Source organism: Bombina bombina, chromosome 3 (assembly GCF_027579735.1).
Source record: "Bombina bombina isolate aBomBom1 chromosome 3, aBomBom1.pri, whole genome shotgun sequence".
Lineage (NCBI taxonomy): Eukaryota > Metazoa > Chordata > Amphibia > Anura > Bombinatoridae > Bombina > Bombina bombina.
In genome coordinates, this window is record NC_069501.1 from 1,165,517,975 (window position 1) to 1,165,544,111 (window position 26,137).

At 36.0% G+C, this 26,137-nt stretch overlaps 1 protein-coding gene across 5 annotated transcripts; it reads right to left on the reverse strand.

Annotated features, from left to right (window-relative positions):
* Window positions 1-1,138: 1,138 nt before the first annotated feature.
* LOC128654587 (baculoviral IAP repeat-containing protein 2) lies at window positions 1,139-24,694 on the reverse strand. 5 transcript variants are annotated; one of them, XM_053708580.1, is made up of 10 exons: window positions 23,973-24,108; window positions 10,802-11,082; window positions 5,410-8,056; window positions 5,225-5,324; window positions 4,714-4,789; window positions 3,929-3,977; window positions 3,599-3,838; window positions 1,952-2,206; window positions 1,693-1,734; window positions 1,139-1,403 (listed from the first exon to the last, which is right to left on the reverse strand). In XM_053708580.1, exons 3-10 carry the CDS (start codon window positions 6,257-6,259, stop codon window positions 1,210-1,212), a joined length of 1,806 nt encoding a protein of 601 aa, XP_053564555.1. In that variant the 5' UTR covers window positions 6,260-8,056; window positions 10,802-11,082; window positions 23,973-24,108; the 3' UTR covers window positions 1,139-1,209. The 5 variants fall into 5 exon arrangements, with proteins under 5 accessions (XP_053564555.1, XP_053564556.1, XP_053564560.1 ...); XM_053708581.1 differs by having other exon boundaries at window positions 23,977-24,057; XM_053708585.1 differs by lacking the exons at window positions 10,802-11,082; window positions 23,973-24,108 and adding an exon at window positions 24,669-24,694.
* Window positions 24,695-26,137: the final 1,443 nt, after the last annotated feature.

Genomic DNA, 26,137 nt, shown 5'->3' on the forward strand with positions numbered 1-26,137 from the left:
ATGCTTGTGCACAGTGCATACTTATAAAGACAGTCTACACTAAAACTGTTATTGTTTAAAAAGTTAGATAATGCCTTTACTACCCATTCCCCAGCTTTGCACAACCAACATTAATATATTAATACACTTTATAACATTTAAACCTCTAAATTTCTGTCTGTTTCTAAGCCACTATAGACAGCCTCTTATCACGCTATTTTATTTGCATTTCACAACAGGAGACTGCTTGTTCATATGGGCCATATAGTTAACATTGTGCTCACGCCCGAGGAGTTGAGATTTAACACAACACAGTACTAAATGCAAGTCAATCAATAATAACTAAAAAGTCATTTGATCAGGGGGCTGTCAGAAGATGCTTAGATACAAGGTAATCACAGAGGTAAAAATGTATATTAATAGAACTGTGTTGGTTATGCAAAACTAGGGAATGGTATAAAGGGATTATATATATATATATATATATATATATATATATATATATATATATATATATATATATCTTTTAAAACAAAAATTATATTGTAGACTGTCCCTTTAAATAAGCTTCTAAAACAACTATAGCTTTTATTAGAAGCATTTTTGCTAATATATTTTTATTGAAAAAATGCTTCTATTCAAAAGTGAAATGCATCCATGTGGATTCCAATTTTGTCTGGAGCATTCCTTTAAGTGGATAACTTTAAAATGGACTTTTAAAAATACCTTCCACAGTAGAAATTCTAAATTTAAAGCAACATGAAACCCAACATTTTTCTTTCATGATTTAGGTAGAACATACAATTTTAAAACAATTTTCAAGTTTACTTCTATTATCAAATGTGTTTCATCCTCTTGGTATCATTTGTTAAAGGAGCAGCAATGCACTACTGGTTTCCGAGCCAATGACAATCAGGTTCTTTGGTGCCTCTGTGCTTAGCTAAACCTTACAGCAAAGGATAACAAGAGAAGGAAGCAATAAAAATAATAGAAGTAAACTGGAAAGTTGTTTAAAATTGTATAATCTGTTTAAATCATGAATGTCTAATTATGATTTTACTGTCCCTTTAAGTAACCTGCATAATTATTGTCCTGTATCACAGGATATCTGTAAAAGTTGAACCTCAAAATACATTATCTGACCCAATAAGAGACCATATTACTAAATAAAAATATTTTATTAATACACAAGTGGAGAAAATTTATTTACACTGCAATAAATAGTCTGTATCAAGAAAGGAAGGTTCGAACTGTGCCTTTGATTGTTCCTCTACATATTGGGCACTTCCTGAGTGAATGGGCGCAGTCTTTACATACAACCAAATGTCCACAGGGAATAAACACGATGGAAACCTCTTGATCCATACAAACTTTGCAAGTACGCTCTTCCTGCAACCTTCTCAACTGTTCTTCCATTGATAAATCTAAAAATAAATTGTAATACTCATGAAAATAATCCATTATTGTCCAAACCAAGAATAAAAAAAAAAAAAAAAAAAAAAAAAATACAAATATACAAGATTTCAAAATTAAATTATAGCAAAGAGTTAAAATAAATAAATATATATATATATATATATATATATATATATATATATATATATATATATGCACGCAAGTGGTAGTTGAGCCCCCCCGAGTGCCTGTGCTCTTAACTAACAGCTTGTCGAAATGAGTACACACATCTATATTAGATATTGATAAAATGTTTACCTGAATAATCTTCTGAAGATATGCATTTTAATGACTGTTCCACTAAAAAAAGAAAAAAAAAGGAAGATCAAATTATTCCTGTGATCAGAAAAAGCTGAAAAACATACAAATACACATACGGTCTCGTAAGAAAAAAAAAAAAAAAGGTGAGAGCAGAAACAGAAAGTCTGCTGACAACATATTGTTACAATTACAGGAAAGAGATAAATCACAAAGAACAAAAACAAACACATATTGACAAGCTAACAGATAAACTTACTATATAGCTCTTTGTAAAGGGCTGAATCACATTCCTTTACCACATTTTTGAACGCCTGAACTGCAGTAGTTCCTTTTCTTAATACAGTATCGATCAGTTCTTGTCCTTGTTCAACACGTGGCTCTTTCTGCTTTAATGCTTCATATTCAGATACTGTGATCACATTGGACAAGAGAAGACCATCCAGAATAGGAAGCGTGGTGGTCATTCGCTGTGACAAAGACATTTTGCTTTTCCGAAGTAAAATTAGTTCATCTGCAAAACAAATCATGGAATAAAAAAAATAAAAAATCACTACGCCAATTTGTTAATATACCAGTAGAGTTATATCAAAGTTAAAGGAATAGTCTAGACAAAATTGAACTTTCATGATTCAGATAGAGCATGCAATTTTAAGCAACTTTCTAATTTACTCCTATTAACAATTTTTTTCTTCGTTCTCTTGGAATCTTTATTTGAAAAAGCAAACATATAAATTTAGGAGCCGGCCCATTTTTAGTTGACCACCTGAGTAGCGCTTGCTGATTGATGTCTTAATGTAGCCACCAATAAACAAGCGCTACCCAGGTGCTGAACCAAAAAACGGGCCGGCTTCTAAGCTTAAATTCTTGCTTATTCAAATAAAGATACCAAGATAACGAAGAAGTTGCTTAAAATTGCATGCTCTATCTGAATAAGTTTAATTTTGACTAAGTTTAGGGGAAAAACAGAAACCTTTATATAAAAAGGTGAGAAAGAGAGAAATTGATTTTGATCATCAGGCTCTAAGTGTTTTGTTAAAGGGAAGAAATTTATTAAAATTGAAGGGAGCATAAAAAGCCAACAAACAAAAAGAACGTCATGCTAGACAACCACGCTCAAGAAAGTTTATATATTCCATAAAAAAAGAAACAGCAGCTAGGTGACCATTTGATTGTGTTAATATATTTATTAAAGGGACAGTATACACTCATTTTCATATAACTGCATGTAATAGACACTACTATAAAGAATAAGATGCACAGATACTGATATAAAAATCCAGTATAAAATGGTTTAAAAACGTACTTAGAAGCTTTCAGTTTAGCTCTGTTGAAAAGGCAGTTGGAAGGCCCACTGCAAGTGGGAAATAAGACACTCCCACCCCTCCCCCTTCTTTTGCATATGAAAAGACCCTTTACACAAACAGGAGCAAGCTGGAGAAGGTAGCTGACAGTATTCAAATAAAACTTTGGGGCTTGGTTAGGAGTCTGAAAATCAGAGCAATGCTATTTAAAAATAAGCCAAATTATACATTTAAAAAAAAAAAAAAAAAAAAAAAAAAAAAAAAAAACTTTATGGGCTTTATAAATAGATCATCTACAAAACATTTATGCAAAGAAAAAATGTGTATAATGGCCCTTTAATGATGGAAACATAATTACACCAGCCTATCAACCCTATTGATCTATGTGGTTGTATCGCGCAGAAGGGAAATGCAGTTGCACTGTTACAGAACAAATCCAGTCAGATTAAAAACAATAGTCAATCTCAACAATATAAACTTGCACAACAGAGGAAAAGAAAAAAAGATAACAAATCCTCTGGATATAGGTATCTTTGATACAGATGGATAACCTAAAAATACAATTTTCAAAACAAACTAAAAAAAGTTGAATTGTGCCATACCAGCAATGTTTTCTTCAGTTTGTCTGTCTCGTTCTTCTTCCGTCTGCTCTTCTTGTGCATTTAGAATATCAGATACCAAATCAGCAACTTCTTTGTAACCGTCTCCAGCGGTTAAATATTTGCTTTGAACAGTCTGCTTTACTAATACGCGGTTAAAACCCATTTCCAAAACAGTTTGAACTACAGGTGTATTCATCATCAGGTCATCCTCTTGGCTACTGTCTCCTCCTAAACGAATAACTGGGAGAAACAAAAAGGTTTGATATTAGGACAAAAACTACCACACACAAATACATTTAAAATAAAGAATCTGTGTAAAAATGTACTTACTAGGTGGATACTGTGCTTCATTGATTTGGGTTTCTGAATTTGACAGCAGCTAGAAAAGACAGATCATCAACATAAACAATATGAACAGGCATAAAAAGATGTACACTGTATTTTTCCCTTTCATTTGTGCATGCATAAGATATTTTAAAATGCTATTTTTTTAACTTTTGGAGGATTGTCTCACTTGAACAATAAAGCTGGTCATTCATATTGGCAAGAAAACAAATGAATGGGTAGGTAAGCTTGCTTTTCTTCATTCATTTTGGAAAGATTGGAGTTCTTGTCACTGGTAGGTGATTTTTCCAGAAAAAATAGCCGCTAAAAAAATGTATTTACTGTATTGGAGGATAGCCTCATTTGTCTTTATATCTTGACTATTTGAGCTAAGTAAAAAATTGCAAATAAATAGGAGACTCAAGTGAGTAAAAATGAATGACTTTTTGTGAAATTCTAATTAGGATGAATTTTGGTAAATCATTTTGTGTTTGGTGTTTTTTCTTAAAACGTGTTACGCTAAGGGAGATTGAACAGAAACATGAAGAAATGCAGGTATATTAACGTTCTATAGCACAGTTAATGTATCACGTGTAGACATGATACATATGGAGCACAAAATAAGAACTCAAATTTCAGGTTTCTCAAGAGCAATCAAATATTCTCATTTTGTCTCAGTCAGGTAAATTTCAGCTTATCGGTTAAGATTTTAAAAATTCCATATAGAGTGTATAAAGCATCATTCGGTGATTCTTTAAAAGAGTTTAGGCTACAAAACAATCAATATTTACCTCAAGAAGGTGTGGATATCTTTCTTGAATTTGACGAACAAAATCTTGACCTTTAATACGTAATAAATACTCACACCTACGAGGGCGGGGAACAAAATTTAGATACAGGTTTTAGGAAAGAGACTTGTTCAAGCTTTTATTAGCTTTTCCTTTCTAAAAAATAGAAATATATGACAGTAGGGATGTGAGGGTAGGAATGTACAAAACACACCAATTTGTTTCTGGGTTGGTCCATGTGCAAACATAAAGTTAGGTTCCCTCTCCTACATCGTCACCAGTATATTAAGAAATCATTTAGAGGGACTGGTTTTTAAAATGTTTCTTTTAAATGCTCTTAATATTCAACTTGCATTGGTGTGTCTGTTCATTTATATCTTATGTGCGCTAAATATTTTTGTAACATATAGATCAGACATTTTCAGAAATCTAATAATTTCTGAAGAATATTTTTTTTTTTTACAATATGACATTTATCAGAGAAATGAAGACAATTTAATACAATTAAGTTTACCTGGGAAACCACTTAGCATGTTCAACCCATGGGTCATCTCCAGACTCCCAACACCTTAGACCACCATCGCAACAAAAGCATTTGACATCATCATTCCGACCTTAAAAAAAACAAACAAAAAAAAACAGATTTAAAAAAAAAAAAATCCACATCAATAAAAATAACCAGCTAAAACATATTCTTACCAACATAATAAAATCCAGCATCGGCAAGTTGTTTAGGAAGCACTGGAATCCTAGATGGCCAGCTTACAAAAGTTTTTAATCGAGAAGAGGAAGTCTGCATGCTGACATTTGAAACATTTATCCTTGGAGAAGCCCCTGCAACATTTTTCACGAACTTGCAGTCTGGAAAATGCCTTTTATGCTCTGACATTGCATTATCTTTTGGTTCCCAATTATTTAGCTTTCCAGCACAAGAAAAGCAAGCAACTTTGTCTCCAGGTCCTATGTAGTAAAAGCCCGCCTTTGCCAAGTCAGAAGCAGAAAGAAATGCTAGTGGCCAAGAATGAAAGGTTCGGAGTCTTGCTTCTTCTGTGCTCATAGAAGAGTAACTCTCAGACTTAAAGTGTGTCAGATCTTCAACCCCTCTTGATGTAACTATATCTTGGGGAATACTTGTATAACAAGCACTGATGTATGCAACATCTTCAGAGGAGGAACTATGGGACTGACTACTTGCACTGGCAGGAGGGGAAAATGCAGAATATAAAGATGATCCAAGATTCAATGAGGGAGCATTCAGGATGAAACTACAACTGGGGTACAACCTTTTATGCTTTTCAGATGGATTGTCTCCTTTCTTCCAATTATCGAGCATAAGGCCACAACTGAAACATTTCACTTTGTCTTCAACACCAGTATAATAAAACCCAGCTTTAGCGAGACTACGCTCAGAAACTGGCACATTATTAGGAAATCTAGAATATGTTGATATTCGGTAAAGTTCACATGAATAATCATAGTTTATTTTACACGTGCTTGGATTTGAGTTTAACAGTTTAGCCAGGCTTGTCCTAGCCGGCAGAATTTCCATAGTAGAAAAAAAAAAGAGAAAAGGCCAGGGGAAGTCTATCTCTGGGAGGTAGTTTTCTTCAATAGGTTCAAATTTGCATGGTACAAAATATGGATGCAGAAGATTCTATAAATCAGATTGCATCCTGTAATACAGTGTTTTTCAACTCCAGTCCTCACTGCACACTAATTGTCCAGATTATTATATCAGAACTAGAGCACGTGAAATAATCAGCTGATGGGTGAGCGCAGGTTAGTAACCATGGTTACTGATCAGCTGATTATTTCACCTGTGCTCTAGCTCAATTATCATGAAAATCTGGTCCTTTAAGTGTGTGTGCCCTGAGGACTGGAGTTGGAAAACACTGCCCTAATGAACTAAGGCAGCACAGCAACATTTTAGAATTTCATACATCCCAACAACATCTCAAGGAACTAGAGTGGCACATACTTATCATACAATATTTGCAGCTGGACATTATGCAATGAAAAAAGGCAACGATCAAAGAAAATATTCTGAATTATAATGTTAAACTGAGAACTTTATATTCTCAGTACTTCATAAACGAGCTTTTTGCCCTCACTCTCATGAACTATGAAAGAGCAATATGTACATGGAGAAAGGCAGTGCATTATCTTAAAGGGCCATAATACCCAAATGTTTAAACACTTTAAAGTGCTGCAGAATAGCTGTAAAAAGCCGACTAGAAAATATCACCTGAACATCTCTATGTAAAAAAGAAAGATATTTTACCTCAAAAGTTCCTCAGTAGCCACCTCCCATTGTAAAGGATTTCTAAGCAGCATTTTAGTGTCTGTCCTAGGACAGCTGAAAGGATGAGCCTCGTGAACTCTCATATTATTTCACCAATCAGGTAAAGGAAGCTATGAAATCTCATGAGAGTTAAGTCAAATCTCATGAGATCACAGTAAGAGTTCATGACCTCAGCACTGCTGATTGGCTGCTGTTCATTTCTTCATTTTTTTTTTTTTTACCTGCAGCTGGGAGCAGGTGAAGTATAACATTTTACACAGAACTTACTCTGCTGAGCTGAGGAAATTGTGAGGTAAAATGTCTTCCATTTTTACATAGAGATGCTCAGGTGATATTTTCCTGTCAGCTTTTTACAGTTATACTGCATCAGTTTCAAGTGATTTAGCATATGAGTATTATGTCCCTTTAAGGGTCTTAGGTGAGACTGCAATTCATATTAACGTTTTAGAGCTTTAAAACCAGGGGCCCTTTTGGGACTGGAAACAACAGGTGTCATTAAACAAAAAGGTTCCCTCTTCCATAAGAGGAATAGTTGGGGGCATGTAATATACACCAACAGCACAAACCAAAATAGTTTTTACAATATTCTGAAGTGGTTACAGGATTCTATGTTGAAACTTTCAAACATTTTCTGTAGTATGAAGTTACCCAATATTGTTCTCTACAGATCCATCAAGGATAAAAAAAAATGGACACTATCAAAAGTTAGATCCAATATGTGCATGACCTTTTGCAGAAAATGTAGCTAATCTAGGTGGGATAAATAACCAGCTCTTTAGTTCCAATAGCTTCATAAATAAAATTAATATTCATTTTTAACAAATATTTATGTATACAACTGGAAATAAGTATAGCAAATGCCATTTTAAATAAGTCATATACATATAAAATGTTGCTGTACTGATACAAAACTACCTCCCAGAGATAGACTTCCCGGCCTTGGTGATTTAGGTTTCCATGGTGATGTCGTATTCTTAACTAATAAGAAAGTTGAAATATTTTTTTTAAGTTGAATATGTTTTTTGCTTCCCAGACTTTTAAAACCTGTAAAAGAGGAGAAAAAAAAAAAAATTAGAAAGGTCAGTCTGCAATTAGATACTAAAAACCAAGAACAGGAGGTTGACTAATATGCATGATAAAAAGACAATGCAAAAGCACTTAGAAGAAGAAAAAAAAATCTACAACTCATTTTAAGTTTAGATTGTCAAATTTCAGTTATGTCTATTTCCACTCCCCCTGCAACATGTGACAGCTATCAGCCAATCACAAATGCATATACGTATATTCTGTGAATTCTTGCACATGCTCAGTAGGAGCGGTTGACTCAAAAAGTTTAAATATAAAAAGACTTGAGTGTCCCTTTAAGATATGTAATAGCTCAGGAGGAAATATAAAATACCAGAGCTCTCCACTTGCACTTCTTGTCCTCCAAAAGGGAAAAAAAACAAAATCAGAGTGGAGGTAATTTAAAAGAACGAGTCACACATTTTATATGTAGAATCACGCAAATAACTAAAGTAACATAAAACCCAAAATGTCCTTTCATGACTCTGAACATACAACTTTAAACAACTTTTCAATTTACTTCTGTAAGCAAATTTACTTCACTCTCTTTGTATCCTTTGCTGAAAAGGCAGAACTACTGGAAGCTAGCTGAACAGTGAACACAATGCATAAGCCAATGACAACAGGCATATATGTGCAATGACCAATCAGCAGCTAACTCCCAGTAGTGCATTTCTGTTCCTGAGCCTACCTAGGTATGCTTTTACACAAAGGATACCAAAGGAACAAAGTATATTGGATAAAAGAAGTAAATTGAAAGGTTGTTTAAAACATGAAAGAAAAAGTTGTGGTTTTATGTCTGTTTAAGACCTGGAAGTATTAATTTAGCTTGTACATCAGCCTGGTGCTGCCAAGCTCTGCACTAGTGGGTAGCTGAATATTAAAGCTATAAAAATGACAAAGTCTAATGTACAAAGTATAATATAATAAGAGAACTGCAACCAAAAATAGTAAATAAATTACAAGGTGACATTATCTTTGGAAATGGGATCAATTTTAATGGTTAACAACCCTACTCCTTGCGTTACCATAAGCTAAATCACTTAAAAGGGACAGTCTACACCAGAATTTTTTTTGTTTAAAAAGATAATCCCTTTATTACCCATGCCCCAGTTTTGCATAACTAACAGTTATATTAATATACTTTTTACCTCTGTGATTATCCTGTCTCTAAGCCTCTGCAAACTGCCCCCCTTATTTCAGTTCTTTCGACAGACATCCATTTTAGCCAATCAAAACTGGCTCACGAACTTCACATGCGTGAGCACAGGGTTATCTATATGACACACATGAACTAACACCCTCTAGTGGTGTAAAACTGTCAAAATGCCCTGAGAGAAGAGGCGGACTTTAAGGGCTTAGAAATTAGCATATGAACCTCCTAGGTTTAGCTTTCAACTAAGAATACCAAGAGAACAAAGCAAAACTGGTGATAAAAGTAAATTGGAAAATTGTTTAAAATTACATGCTCTATCTGAATCATAAAAGTTTATTTTGGACTAGACTGTCCCTTTAAAAATGATGCATATAATATATATATATATATATGATATTTCAACTCACATTCTTCAGCAGTTACTCTTCAGCTACTCTTTATACTGTCATTTGTGTGGTAAAAAAAAAAAAAAAAAAACCAATCAGCATCAGTGCCGAGTTCACATTTTGCTTTACTGTGAGATTGTGAAATTTTACCATAATCTTAAATTTATGGGTAGGGAGTCTACTCCAAATTGTTTAAAAAGATAGATAATCCCTTTATCACCCATTCACTAGTTTTGCATAACCAACACAGTTATATTAAAGGGACATTAAATTCAAAATTAATCTTTCATGATTCAGATAGAGCTTACAATTTTAAACAACTTAATTTACTTTTGTTATCAAATTTTCTTTGTTCTCTTGGTATCTTTTATTGAATAGTAAATCTAGGTAGGCTTATAAGAGCTCAGGAGTGTGCATGTGTCTTTAGTAGTCTATGGCAGCAGTGCTTTGCAACATTATTTGTAGCTTTGTTATACAATGTTGCAAACCACTGCTATAGAGTACTAAAGATACGTGCACACCCCTGAGCTCTTATGAGCCTACCTAGTTGTACAAAGCTAATTTTATAATAGAAGTAAAATGGAAAGTTGTTTAAACTTGCTGCTCTATCTAAATCATGAAAGTTTAATTTTGACTTTACTGCCCCCCAAAGTTTGTGAAAAAGTTAATTTTTTTTAATCTGATCGCATTTGGCACAGATACGGTAGCATGAACATCTTCAGTGTGCACCTCTCTCCAATAAAAGATGTAATGCAAAAGAACATTAGACGCCCGTTTCTAGGTACAACCGTAAATGCAAGGTTCCTTAGCGCTGGTAAACACCACCATGACTGTGCTATTTGAAAGATTGTGACAAACACAATTAGAATATGTGCGGTTATCCTCCAAGCATGCAAGAGCTAATGTGCCCACACTATTGTGAACTAGCTCTCGCATGCACAGAGGATATCAACAGCACAAATTATAATTGCGTTCAGTTTTCGGTACCTTCTTTCAAATAGGGCAGTCATAGTATTGTATTTGACACCTAATTTCAGATAGCTCGGTCATGGTAGCGCTAGTCAGCACTAAGGAAAAATATATTTGGCATATAATTTCACATATATACAGTAGCGTCTCCCTTTGCAGCTCCAGGCTATTTAGTGTTGTGGGTAAGATGGAGGAATATGTAAACTGACTCACCCGGCAGCATACAGGTCGTGCCGTAATCGTGGCCCCACTATGCGGTTGCGGAGTAATCATCCGGTATATCCCAGCTGTACTGAGGATCCCATCTCCGCCGGCCTCCTGTGCACTAACCTCTTCAATGCAAGTGCCGGATGAGTATCAGCGTTAGCGTGTTTCTTGCTACCAACCGTGGCACACGCTGTCCTCCTGATGCGGTCTTCCCTGCTTTGCGTGATGACGTCACATCAACAACACCAATCCAACCTCTGCTGCTCCGGTGTACGCCAAGGCTCAAGCTGGGAAAAGTATATAGACGTAATTTGTGGAAAAACCAGCGAGACCTCCAGGCGTTAAATCAAAAATTGACTTTATTGGAGAAACAATAAAACAGCATAAAAGCTTAATGCCCTCGCATAAGGGGTATACTGAACGGGTCCTACGCGTTTCGGCAGCCCTCTGCCTTATTCATGGACTGATAAGTTCACATAAAAATGCTACTTAAATACACCTGAGCCCCCAGGTATAGGAAACCCCGTATATGCTACTTTTAAAGGGACAGGACACTGCCTTACAGTCTTGGTGTTAAGTGATTAGGAATTGTAACAAATAACCTTGTTTAATTAATAACTATTGAATCAAGTTTCTAATCAATGCATTTTGAATATAATATATATAAACCATAATCATATATCATGTGATCATGAACTAACGTTTACATGAAATTGCAGTCATTAGTACAAACAAATTCAAACAGCATAATTTTATCATGATTCTGAAATTAAAAAAAGAGAAAAAAGGAAAAGAAAAGGAAAAAAGAAGAAGAAAAAGGAAAAGAGGAAGAAAGGAGAGAATGATTCCAAAAATGGGGGACAGCATAAACATAACATCACATAAAGATCCAAATAGTTTATAAAGTGTGTATGTCTAACCTTAGATATAAATAAATTTGCTTTATTATTAATTTATCTATCCGTTCTACTATCACAGTTAGACTCAAATTACAATATATTTATAGATCTTACTAGTGAGTAATGTTATAATGTTGATGCTATTTCGAGAATTGTCTCTTATATAAAATTTATGGATTAATAAGATGGGCAACACGTAAGCTATCCTCTAATAATAGTTTATTTTAATACTGTCGATTCCAAAAATTAATAACATCACCTTCAATATTGAAGCCCTTTGGTCTTCTAGTCTGTAATTTGAAGATCCAAAAGGCTTCTTTGAACAGTAACTTCGTCATTCTGTCCCCTCCACGTAGTGGAGCTTTAATCTGGTCAATCACTTGCCATTTGAAAGATGAGACTACTTTATCATGAACATAGATAAAGTGTCTAGCTAGATCTGAACACTCAACACCGTTCTCTATGTTGTTCAGATGTTCCCTGATCCTGTTTCTGCCCTCTCTGGAGGTGCATCCTACATACTGTTTCTTACATTGGGTGCACTCAACCAGATATATTACAAAAATAGAGCGGCAATTTGTATAGGATCCAAGATCAAACACCTTCTGTGTTACATATGATTGAAAGTTTTTCGTAATTCGTGTGAAACCACACGCTGTGCAGCTGCTAAAGTGGCATTTGTAATGTCCTTTGACCTCTAGCCAGCTGCTGACCCTAGTGGGGGACTTACGTAACATGCTGGGAGACAACATGTTACCTAGAGAACATCCTCTCTTAGGTACAAAATTACAACCATTAGATACATAATCTTTAAGGCTGTCCTCAGCTGTAAGTATCGGGAGATGTTTGCCAACAATGCTGCATATATCATCAAACTGAGCACTGTATGCGGTAGTAAAAGTGGGTTTCAAAGAACTGAACCCAGTATCTCTTTTACTATTCCCATGGTCCCCCAGTAGTTGTCTCCTGTCTATGCGACGTACTTCCAAAAGTGCTCTCTCAAGCACCTTTCTCTTATACCCTCTCTCAAGAAAATTATTCATTAAGATTAAGCTTTCTTTTTCAAAATCTAATTCCTCCGTGCAATTACGTTTTACACGGATGAACTGACCTTTCGCAACCCCAAAACCTGTGTATTTTGGATGATTGCTCCGGCCATGCAACACTGCGTTTGTAGCTATGGGCTTCCGATACAAGGTTGTCTTCACCCTGTGTTCTTCAACATCCCCAATGAGGAGAATATCTAAATATGGTATTGTATATTGATCACACTCATGGGTAAATTGAAGATTAACCTCGTTCCGATTCAAATATAGTATGAAAGCCTCAATGCTTTGATGACCTCCCGTCCAAACGAACAGGAGGTCATCGATGTATCTTTTATACATCTTAATGCTCTTAAGGAATGGATTACCATCTCCAAAGACGTGGCACAGCTCCCACCAACCCATAAAAAGGTTGGCGTAAGCCGGGGCAAATTTAGCCCCCATGGCTGTGCCACGTCTTTGGAGATAGAAAGTTCCATCAAACAAAAAGAAATTGTGGGAAAGCAAGAAATCTAGGGTTTTAAGCAAAAAAGACTTAAGATCTTCACCATAGTTACTAAATTTGTCTAGCATGTATGAAATGGCAGCTAAACCATGCGAATGTGGAATAGCAGAATATAGGCTGACAACATCAATTGTCAGCCAAATACTCTTTTCATCCCAATGTATCTGTTCAATGCTATTTAGGAGATGTTTTGTATCCCTCAAATATGAGGGCAAATTATACACCAAGGGTTGTAGTAGTGATTCAACCCAATTCGACATATTCTCGAAGAGAGATCCAATCCCTGCCACAATGGGTCTCCCTTTAACCTCCCCAAGGGACTTATGTACCTTGGGGAGGTGATGGAAAATAGGAATGATGGGCTCGGATGTATAAAGATAATCAGCTGTACCCTGATCAAATATCCCCATCTCGAGCCCATCGTCAATGAGGTCTGCCAAGCGTCTGCCAAACTCCTTAGTTGGATTACATGTGAGGACCTGATAAACCTCAGAGTCACTCAATTGCCTCATGGCTTCCTGTATGTACATAGATCTGTCCAACACAACCACACTCCCCCCCTTGTCAGCTTGCTTGATTATAATATCATCTCTTTGTTTAAGATTCATCAAGGCTGACGATTGGGCTACACTGAGGTTGGGGCGAGGTTGTCGGCTCTCAGTCGATAGTTTAATCAGATCTTCCTCAATTCTATGGTGGAACGCCTCCAAAAATGGTCCCCTATCCTTAGTAGGATAGAAAACAGATTTGGGACGATAACCTCCATGTGTGATTTTCACAAAATCCTCATCTAAATGAGTATTATCAGCCAAATCATAAGCAGTCAGATAATCCTTAGCCTCATTGAAATCAACCAAATCATAAATCTTGGGAGAACCCTCAATAATTGGATTATTTTCTATTGCCATCTCATCTTTACCATTTATCCAAAAGAACTTTCTGAGTGTCAAATTGCGAATAAATTTATTTAAATCAACTATCGTATTAAATAGGTTAAATTTAGTGGTTGGTACAAATCCCAAACCTAAACCCAAAACCTCTAGTTCATCCTTGGTAAGTATGGCATTAGAGAGATTTATGACATTTAAATTGCATATTTGTTGCGACCCCCCTCGTCTTTTGTTTCTTCCTGCCCCTCTGCCTCTTTGTCCTCTTCCTGCGTGGCCTCCCCCCTCTCCTATGTTGTTGTCCCTGTGAAAAACCTGTTGTTGTCTAGTAGCTGGACTTAGTCCTACCTCTTGTAAATTAGGTCTTAATTCATTAGCTTTGACAGTCAAAAACTCCTGTCTCCTGTGTTCTGTTGATAATAGACTAGCCTGTTCACAATTAGGCTTCTTATTAAATTGCCTGGTCACAATTGGCTCTATGCGAATTCCACTACTAGGTTTAGGCCTCACTATCTGATCAGGTTCAGTATTAACTGATGTGAGGGGTGTAGGGGAGACAAGAGAGACACTTTGCTCTGTATGGTCAATGGGTAATGTTTGTGGTGTTGCAAATGACACATGTTTCTCTGTCTGTGTTGTGACCCTGCCTCTAGATCGAGATCTAGACCTAGATCTAGATTTGTTCTGTGAAGTATAATTATATGTATGCCAGGTATACACCCTGTTGTGTGCATGGTCTTCGCTATCTCTCATGAATTTTTTTAGCTTAAAGTTATCTAATTCAACACGAAATTTGTTTACAGAATCTTTCAACATTACATCCATATCACAATATTTCACATGCGTGGTATAATCATTTAACCTAAGCTGTAACTCAGTTATTTCTTCACGTATTTTAGACAGTTCTGTTTCTTTAAATGATATTATCATTTCCATTAGCCTCCTAGAGCATTCTGTCAGGATGGTATTCCATTTCTCAATGAACACCGGATCATCAACCTGAAAGCTAGGATATTTATTCAACCTCAGGCCTCTTGTATCTAAGGTTAGACATACACACTTTATAAACTATTTGGATCTTTATGTGATGTTATGTTTATGCTGTCCCCCATTTTTGGAATCATTCTCTCCTTTCTTCCTCTTTTCCTTTTTCTTCTTCTTTTTTCCTTTTCTTTTCCTTTTTTCTCTTTTTTTAATTTCAGAATCATGATAAAATTATGCTGTTTGAATTTGTTTGTACTAATGACTGCAATTTCATGTAAACGTTAGTTCATGATCACATGATATATGATTATGGTTTATATATATTATATTCAAAATGCATTGATTAGAAACTTGATTCAATAGTTATTAATTAAACAAGGTTATTTGTTACAATTCCTAATCACTTAACACCAAGACTGTAAGGCAGTGTCCTGTCCCTTTAAAAGTAGCATATACGGGGTTCCTATACCTGGGGGCTCAGGTGTATTTAAGTAGCATTTTTATGTGAACTTATCAGTCCATGAATAAGGCAGAGGGCTGCCGAAACGCGTAGGACCCGTTCAGTATACCCCTTATGCGAGGGCATTAAGCTTTTATGCTGTTTTATTGTTTCTCCAATAAAGTCAATTTTTGATTTAACGCCTGGAGGTCTCGCTGGTTTTTCCACAAATTACGTCTATATACTTTTCCCAGCTTGAGCCTTGGCGTACACCGGAGCAGCAGAGGTTGGATTGGTGTTGTTGATGTGACGTCATCACGCAAAGCAGGGAAGACCGCATCAGGAGGACAGCGTGTGCCACGGTTGGTAGCAAGAAACACGCTAACGCTGATACTCATCCGGCACTTGCATTGAAGAGGTTAGTGCACAGGAGGCCGGCGGAGATGGGATCCTCAGTACAGCTGGGATATACCGGATGATTACTCCGCAACCGCATAGTGGGGCCACGATTACGGCACGACCTGTATGCTGCCGGGTGAGTCAGTTTACATATTCCTCCATCTTACCCACAACACTAAATAGCCTGGAGCTGCAAAGGGAGACGCTACTGTATATTTGTGTATATGAACTGTTCATTTCTCCCTTACGGCTTGGCTTGCTGACTGCTTGTACTTTGTTCCGGTGCTCTCATGGTTTCTTGTGACAGAGTTCATATATATATCTGCTATCATTTACCAGGGAGTGACTTAACATTGTAAAAATATGGAGAACCGTGATTTATTCTCACTACAGTCTTGTGATGTTATGGATTTGGGAAGATTAACAATTGAAGATACATTTGAGAATCAAAGAGAGACACTTTCTATTAGTGAAGTTTTTTTGCAGTTAGAACGTACCCTAATTCGAGAATATAGAGCATGGTGGGACAAACGTTCTTTGGAAAAGTATTTAATGATGGGACTGATTCCAAGAGGCCTGAGGTTGAATAAATATCCTAGCTTTCAGGTTGATGATCCGGTGTTCATTGAGAAATGGAATACCATCCTGACAGAATGCTCTAGGAGGCTAATGGAAATGATAATATCATTTAAAGAAACAGAACTGTCTAAAATACGTGAAGAAATAACTGAGTTACAGCTTAGGTTAAATGATTATACCACGCATGTGAAATATTGTGATATGGATGTAATGTTGAAAGATTCTGTAAACAAATTTCGTGTTGAATTAGATAACTTTAAGCTAAAAAAATTCATGAGAGATAGCGAAGACCATGCACACAACAGGGTGTATACCTGGCATACATATAATTATACTTCACAGAACAAATCTAGATCTAGGTCTAGATCTCGATCTAGAGGCAGGGTCACAACACAGACAGAGAAACATGTGTCATTTGCAACACCACAAACATTACCCATTGACCATACAGAGCAAAGTGTCTCTCTTGTCTCCCCTACACCCCTCACATCAGTTAATACTGAACCTGATCAGATAGTGAGGCCTAAACCTAGTAGTGGAATTCGCATAGAGCCAATTGTGACCAGGCAATTTAATAAGAAGCCTAATTGTGAACAGGCTAGTCTATTATCAACAGAACACAGGAGACAGGAGTTTTTGACTGTCAAAGCTAATGAATTAAGACCTAATTTACAAGAGGTAGGACTAAGTCCAGCTACTAGACAACAACAGGTTTTTCACAGGGACAACAACATAGGAGAGGGGGGAGGCCACGCAGGAAGAGGACAAAGAGGCAGAGGGGCAGGAAGAAACAAAAGACGAGGGGGGTCGCAACAAATATGCAATTTAAATGTCATAAATCTCTCTAATGCCATACTTACCAAGGATGAACTAGAGGTTTTGGGTTTAGGTTTGGGATTTGTACCAACCACTAAATTTAACCTATTTAATACGATAGTTGATTTAAATAAATTTATTCGCAATTTGACACTCAGAAAGTTCTTTTGGATAAATGGTAAAGATGAGATGGCAATAGAAAATAATCCAATTATTGAGGGTTCTCCCAAGATTTATGATTTGGTTGATTTCAATGAGGCTAAGGATTATCTGACTGCTTATGATTTGGCTGATAATACTCATTTAGATGAGGATTTTGTGAAAATCACACATGGAGGTTATCGTCCCAAATCTGTTTTCTATCCTACTAAGGATAGGGGACCATTTTTGGAGGCGTTCCACCATAGAATTGAGGAAGATCTGATTAAACTATCGACTGAGAGCCGACAACCTCGCCCCAACCTCAGTGTAGCCCAATCGTCAGCCTTGATGAATCTTAAACAAAGAGATGATATTATAATCAAGCAAGCTGACAAGGGGGGGAGTGTGGTTGTGTTGGACAGATCTATGTACATACAGGAAGCCATGAGGCAATTGAGTGACTCTGAGGTTTATCAGGTCCTCACATGTAATCCAACTAAGGAGTTTGGCAGACGCTTGGCAGACCTCATTGACGATGGGCTCGAGATGGGGATATTTGATCAGGGTACAGCTGATTATCTTTATACATCCGAGCCCATCATTCCTATTTTCCATCACCTCCCCAAGGTACATAAGTCCCTTGGGGAGGTTAAAGGGAGACCCATTGTGGCAGGGATTGGATCTCTCTTCGAGAATATGTCGAATTGGGTTGAATCACTACTACAACCCTTGGTGTATAATTTGCCCTCATATTTGAGGGATACAAAACATCTCCTAAATAGCATTGAACAGATACATTGGGATGAAAAGAGTATTTGGCTGACAATTGATGTTGTCAGCCTATATTCTGCTATTCCACATTCGCATGGTTTAGCTGCCATTTCATACATGCTAGACAAATTTAGTAACTATGGTGAAGATCTTAAGTCTTTTTTGCTTAAAACCCTAGATTTCTTGCTTTCCCACAATTTCTTTTTGTTTGATGGAACTTTCTATCTCCAAAGACGTGGCACAGCCATGGGGGCTAAATTTGCCCCGGCTTACGCCAACCTTTTTATGGGTTGGTGGGAGCTGTGCCACGTCTTTGGAGATGGTAATCCATTCCTTAAGAGCATTAAGATGTATAAAAGATACATCGATGACCTCCTGTTCGTTTGGACGGGAGGTCATCAAAGCATTGAGGCTTTCATACTATATTTGAATCGGAACGAGGTTAATCTTCAATTTACCCATGAGTGTGATCAATATACAATACCATATTTAGATATTCTCCTCATTGGGGATGTTGAAGAACACAGGGTGAAGACAACCTTGTATCGGAAGCCCATAGCTACAAACGCAGTGTTGCATGGCCGGAGCAATCATCCAAAATACACAGGTTTTGGGGTTGCGAAAGGTCAGTTCATCCGTGTAAAACGTAATTGCACGGAGGAATTAGATTTTGAAAAAGAAAGCTTAATCTTAATGAATAATTTTCTTGAGAGAGGGTATAAGAGAAAGGTGCTTGAGAGAGCACTTTTGGAAGTACGTCGCATAGACAGGAGACAACTACTGGGGGACCATGGGAATAGTAAAAGAGATACTGGGTTCAGTTCTTTGAAACCCACTTTTACTACCGCATACAGTGCTCAGTTTGATGATATATGCAGCATTGTTGGCAAACATCTCCCGATACTTACAGCTGAGGACAGCCTTAAAGATTATGTATCTAATGGTTGTAATTTTGTACCTAAGAGAGGATGTTCTCTAGGTAACATGTTGTCTCCCAGCATGTTACGTAAGTCCCCCACTAGGGTCAGCAGCTGGCTAGAGGTCAAAGGACATTACAAATGCCACTTTAGCAGCTGCACAGCGTGTGGTTTCACACGAATTACGAAAAACTTTCAATCATATGTAACACAGAAGGTGTTTGATCTTGGATCCTATACAAATTGCCGCTCTATTTTTGTAATATATCTGGTTGAGTGCACCCAATGTAAGAAACAGTATGTAGGATGCACCTCCAGAGAGGGCAGAAACAGGATCAGGGAACATCTGAACAACATAGAGAACGGTGTTGAGTGTTCAGATCTAGCTAGACACTTTATCTATGTTCATGATAAAGTAGTCTCATCTTTCAAATGGCAAGTGATTGACCAGATTAAAGCTCCACTACGTGGAGGGGACAGAATGACGAAGTTACTGTTCAAAGAAGCCTTTTGGATCTTCAAATTACAGACTAGAAGACCAAAGGGCTTCAATATTGAAGGTGATGTTATTAATTTTTGGAATCGACAGTATTAAAATAAACTATTATTAGAGGATAGCTTACGTGTTGCCCATCTTATTAATCCATAAATTTTATATAAGAGACAATTCTCGAAATAGCATCAACATTATAACATTACTCACTAGTAAGATCTATAAATATATTGTAATTTGAGTCTAACTGTGATAGTAGAACGGATAGATAAATTAATAATAAAGCAAATTTATTTATATCTAAGGTTAGACATACACACTTTATAAACTATTTGGATCTTTATGTGATGTTATGTTTATGCTGTCCCCCATTTTTGGAATCATTCTCTCCTTTCTTCCTCTTTTCCTTTTTCTTCTTCTTTTTTCCTTTTCTTTTCCTTTTTTCTCTTTTTTTAATTTCAGAATCATGATAAAATTATGCTGTTCGAATTTGTTTGTACTAATGACTGCAATTTCATGTAAACGTTAGTTCATGATCACATGATATATGATTATGGTTTATATATATTATATTCAAAATGCATTGATTAGAAACTTGATTCAATAGTTATTAATATAATTTCACATAGCTCATGTCACTAGGGAATCACACACACAAGTGCTGTACTCCAGCAGACAAAGGGAGCGAGCAGGGCTATTCTGCAATACATACTTACCATTGTATGCATAGAAGACTACAGGGTTAATTTAAAGGGACACTGAACCCAAAAATTTTCTTTTGTGATTCAGATAGAGCATGCCATTTTAAGCAACTTTCTAAATTACTCCTATTAGCAATTTTTCTTTGTTCTCTTGCTATCTTTATTTGAAAAAGAAGGCATCTAAGCATTATTTTTTTAGGTTCAGACTTCTGGATAGCACTTTTTTATTGGTGGATGAATTTATCCACCAATCAGCAAGGACAGCCCAGGTTGTTCACCAAAAATGGGCCGGCATCTAAACTTACATTCTTGCATTTCAAATGAAGAAAATTTGATAATAGGAGTAGATTAGAAAGTTGTTTAAAATTTCATGCTCTATCTGAATCACGAAAGAAAAAAATTGGGTTCAGTGTCCCTTTAAGTAAGGGGGCTTAAAATCAGAAACCATTTTTATAAGAGTAGATAGTAAAAAGTAGTGACAGATGTTTGACTAGGTTTATATGCTAAAACAAGCAATTTATAGACAGAAACAAAAACAATTCTGTGTACCATGTCTCTTAACAAGAAGATGTGGCTACTGAGGACATTTTTTGGGGTAAAATATCTTACTTTTTTAAATAAATAGAAATGTCCATGTGATATTTTGCTGATATTCTGCACCAATGTCAAGTGATTTAGCATATGGGTAATGTCCTTTTGAAGGGACATTAAAGTTAAAATGAACTGATTAGGTAGAATATTTTTATTTTTTAAACCTGTAAACACAGTCAAGAGTTTCTTTAAACATGTGTGCTGCATGAAACAAGTTTAAGACAGATGAGACAATCAAGGGCAACCTTGCACGATTCAAACACAGGCTATATAGGGCAACCTTGCACGATTCAAACACAGGCTATATAGGGCAACCTTGCACGATTCAAACACAGGCTATATAGGGCAACCTTGCACGATTCAAACACAGGCTATATAGGGCAACCTTGCACGATTCAAAGACAGGCTATATAGGGCAACCTTGCACGATTCAAACACAGGCTATATAGCCTCACTCAGATTGTGTTTAAAGGGACACTAAACCCAAACTTTTTTCCATGATTCAGATAGAGAATACAAATTTTAAACAACATTCCAATTTACTTCTATTATCTAATTTGCTTAATTATTTAGATATCCTTTGTTGAGGAAATGGCAATGCACATGGGTGATCCAATCACACAAGGCATCTATGTGCAGGCACCAATCAGCAGCTACTGAGCCTATCTAGATATGCTTTTCAGCAAAGGATATCAAGAGAATGAAGCAAATTAGATAGAAGTAAATGAGAAAGTTGTTTAAAATTGCATGCTCTTTCTAAATCATGAAAGAACAAATTTGGGTTTCATGTCCCTTTAATTGCTCTGCTGCATAAAAAAACCCCAGAGCATTAAGTTACACAAGAATGTTGTCTGTGTGCACAGACAAATAAAAGCAGAACTGTATTACTTCTCAGAAGTTGATACCACCAGCGGAACTCACTGAAAATGAAGTTTCACAGAATGTTCTGTATAGAGTTCCTATTTCTCTAACTGTATTCATTTATTTATTATTTTTCTTATACAGCCAGCTAGAGAATGCTAAGCATAACTGCTTATTTTTAAACCATAAGGAGAATAGAAAATGTATTTTGATGTATGTTTATATATGAAATATTTGACAAGAGGTAACGTTACCAAGTGAACTCCTTGTGATAAATATCTATTTTAAGTTATACGTCATCTAATACACCTATCAATAACGTGCTTCTCATCAGGAGAAAAAAAAAAATGGTCACCAAAGATTAAAAAAACAGGACAAATGCCCATTTAAATTTCAACAACTCATAAGAAATATTGGAGAGAGAGAAGACGAGAAACAAAAAAAAAAAAAAAAAAAAAAAAAAAACCCTCCTAACAATATTATCAAAATTGCAATAACATTTCTCTTGGGGCTGTTAATACCAGGAAAATTAATTAAAGAAAAACAAAACACTTTTTTTAGAAAACACATTTTTTTTCCTTTAATGATTCAGATATAAGCTTTAAAAATAAATGTATGCTTTAATTTACTTCAATTATCAAATGTGCTTTGTTCTCTTGGTATGTTGAAGAGCATACCTAGGTAGGTAGCATCCACGTGTCTGGAGCAATATAGGGAAGCAGTTTGTGAAAACACTGCTGCCATTTAGTTTGCTTGCAAATGAATAAAAACATTTTTAAAAACATTCTTGCAAAATTGCTGCCTTGTAGTGTTCCAGACACATGCACACTCCTGAGCCTACCTAATTCAATAAATAATACCAAGAGAACTAAGTCAATGTGGTAATAGAGTTAAAATGGAAAGGTTTTTTTTTTTAGTTTGCTTTTTTTAATGTATACCATCTGAATCAAAGGGAAAAAATGGGTTTCACAACCCTTTAAATAGACTACATCAAACATTTTGTTTTAAAAAAAAAAAATTCTGTGTGTTGAATAAACCCATCTTTCCTTCTTGAACTTCTGGATACTTGTGAGCATTTGGTTGTTTCTCTCATTCAGCCAATAAGTACAACAAAATGAGGTGGGTACAAAAATGAATGTATAGCAAGCTTCCCTACAGTTTTAAACTGTGTTTAAAGAGACATATTACTCTAAAATGAAAAAGCTGCATTTAACATGCAGACTGTTAAAATCTGTTTAAAATGAAAGGACAATTAAATACAATAAAATAGCATAATCATCAAATGCATAATAAAATCAAAATAGAATAGCATTTACTCTGAATTTACTTAAAATGTGCACTAGATTTTTTTCTGATAAATTTCAAAATGTACTTCAGTTTGCAGCCGTGTCATGTGACAGCCCCTCAGCCAACCACTGACTCAAATGCACGCACTGAACTTGTGCACATGCTCAGTATTAGCTGACACGTTAGTATACAATTATTTTCAGCCAATGAGCATTAGTAGATATAAAAAAACTGATACTGTTATGTTAGTGTCATTTTATTAAAGCACTACTTTAGTAGATCTAAAATGTAAAGGTTTGTTGTCAAAATAAGTTATATCTGATTATACTGAATCAATACATAAAATGTTACATTATGTAATAAAACATTTGATTACACCAGGTAATGGCAAATTACTAATAAATTATAAAGTAAATACATTTAATGATACCAGATAGTTTATGCATTAAACAAAACAAATCTAGTTTATTTTATGCAATGAATTAAAGTATAAAGTGTGTGATATTAGATATAGATAACTAAAAAGTTACTAAACAGTTATTATATGTAACTAATAAGTTTTCAAAACAATAAAAAAAAAAGTTGATACCAATTTCTAAATTCATAAAGGTTTTAAACATTTTATATGTAATAAATTAAAATATGGTAAACCTGAAAAAGCTAAAATTGTGAATTACCATTAAAAAAATACATTAGAAAAAAAGACTTAAAAAATCCTGCAAGTGTAAATGAATAAGCACCCAAGCCTTGTAACTATCCTACACCAGGAATATACTGTCTGGCTCCCTCCCCCTTCTACTCCTGTGTATGTGAATTGACCTAAGTCGTTACTAAATTATAATAAAAAAGTGATCTACAAACCTACACTAGTAGCATTAGGTCACAATCACACCAAAGTCTCTGTACGAAATTCATCTTCTGCACCAAAATGAAGAACATCCAACTTATTTTATACTGAGCTCTTACTTCCTCTGGCCTTTACCCTATAGCAGGGGTGTCCAAACTTTGTATAGAATCGTCATGATGACGAATAACTGTTAATCACTTGTGTGCATGCACCGCCTCCCCGGAATGTTCAGTTTTATATATGTGGGGAGTTTTTTTTATTTATGCCAAATGACTAATTTTACTATAACACGCAAGAAACACTTTAGTGCTGCGCAGTTGCAGTGATAAAATGATAGTATAATCGGTAAGGTTTAGCTTTCGCTATCAATATCTGGGGAGATCCTGGGGGACTGTTTTTAATTATGTAAGCGGCTCCTTCATTGCGTTTTTTTTTTTACATTAATATAAACGCGTCTTTTTAATCCCCGTAATCATTATTAATAATGACATCGCATTTGTAAATCGGCTTACATGGGTTTTTATGTTTTTGTACGGAAATCGGCTGTGCAAGTTGCAGCGACCACAAAGAACCTTCTTTCGGGTCAATATTTTCCTCGTCATTTGCTCTACTTTTTCCTATTTCTCCTACAAATACGTTATATGAACCAGAAGATGAGAGGACATTAGATAAACTCGTGAAACCACCACACGGAGCCTTATATTACCTACCGACACATCATGGCGTCTCTTTCCTGTTGTTGCAAACTGTAACCTAAACCTACGCCTCAACAAGCCTATCGGACTAAACCAATGTGCAGGGAAAGCAGTGTCTCCTTGTAGTGGTTTTATTATATATATATATTTATTCTTATATTTTGTCAGTAGAGGGGTTATGTTGTATAATGCTGATATTTGGTTTTACTAGATACTTGATTCAATATGAAAATAGCTTTCTGTTCTTTCTTATTTAGGAATTTTTTGAATGACGTGTCCTTACTTCCCCTTTAAATGTGTCACGTCTGGTTGCGTAAGGGGAAATTTTAGCCGTGGAATTCCCCTGGCTTCGTGGCTTGAATTCAAGGGGAATTTTAAGGTTATAGATACTATAGTTATTTATTTTTTTTAAAAAATCCCGCATAAACTTATCTATATAAGGGTTTAAAACGCTAAAACCGATTTTACCATGTATAACATTTAAATTACCGTATATAAACAGCAACATGCACAAAAACATGAAAGGTCAAAATTAAATTGTGCATTTCAATTTGAAATATAAAAATTTTTGCGCTATACTTCCATTAACCCTTTCGTGACAGGGTTAAAGTGTCTACATCGGAACACCTGTTCCGATGTAGACAAATTGAAACTACGCGATCGTGCATACGATCGCGAGATTTCAATTATTGGATCGCATCTGGGGGGCGTCCCTACAACCCTAGGAACGCCCTCCAGACCGCGATCAAGTCCTTGAAGCACAGAAGGCTTCAGGACAGCCGTTTGTTATGACGTTCTATTCCGTCATAACGGCTTTAAAGCCCAGTGTAAATATGACGGAATAGAACGGCATAACGGCGTTAAAAGGTTAACCCTTTCCTGCCAGGACTTATTTGTTTACATCGGAACAAAGCTCAGGTGTAAACAAATAAGTAAAAAATTGAAATAATGGGATCGGGTGGGGGATATGACGCTAGGCATACCCTCCAGCCCGCAATCCCATTTAGGAAGCTGCTATAGCTTCGGACAGGCAAATGGCTAGGATGTTCCATATCGTCCTAACGACGCTAAAGCCCAGCGAAGTTAGTACAGCATGGAACAGCCTAACGGTGGGAATGCGTTATGCAAAAATGCTCCTAGTAAAAGTTATTACTGTTTTTCTGCAGCATACGCACATATCTTGTGAAGGCCCATGCGCCAATATTCAAACACGCCACCTCAGAGAACTGCCAGTGTGTATTGCTTTCGGAAGATGTAATTTGTGTCATGCAAACAACTGCTGACCCTCTGAGAAAGTGAAGTGTCTGAATACTGGTGCACAGGCCCTCACAGGATATGTGCATATGCTGCAGAAAAACAGTGATAACGTTAAATAGAAGTATTTTTGCTAATGGAAGTATGTTACAAAAATGCTTCTATTTCAAAATGAAATGCACACATTCCCCTTTTTTAAATTTGACCTTTCTATCCCTTTAACCCCTTAA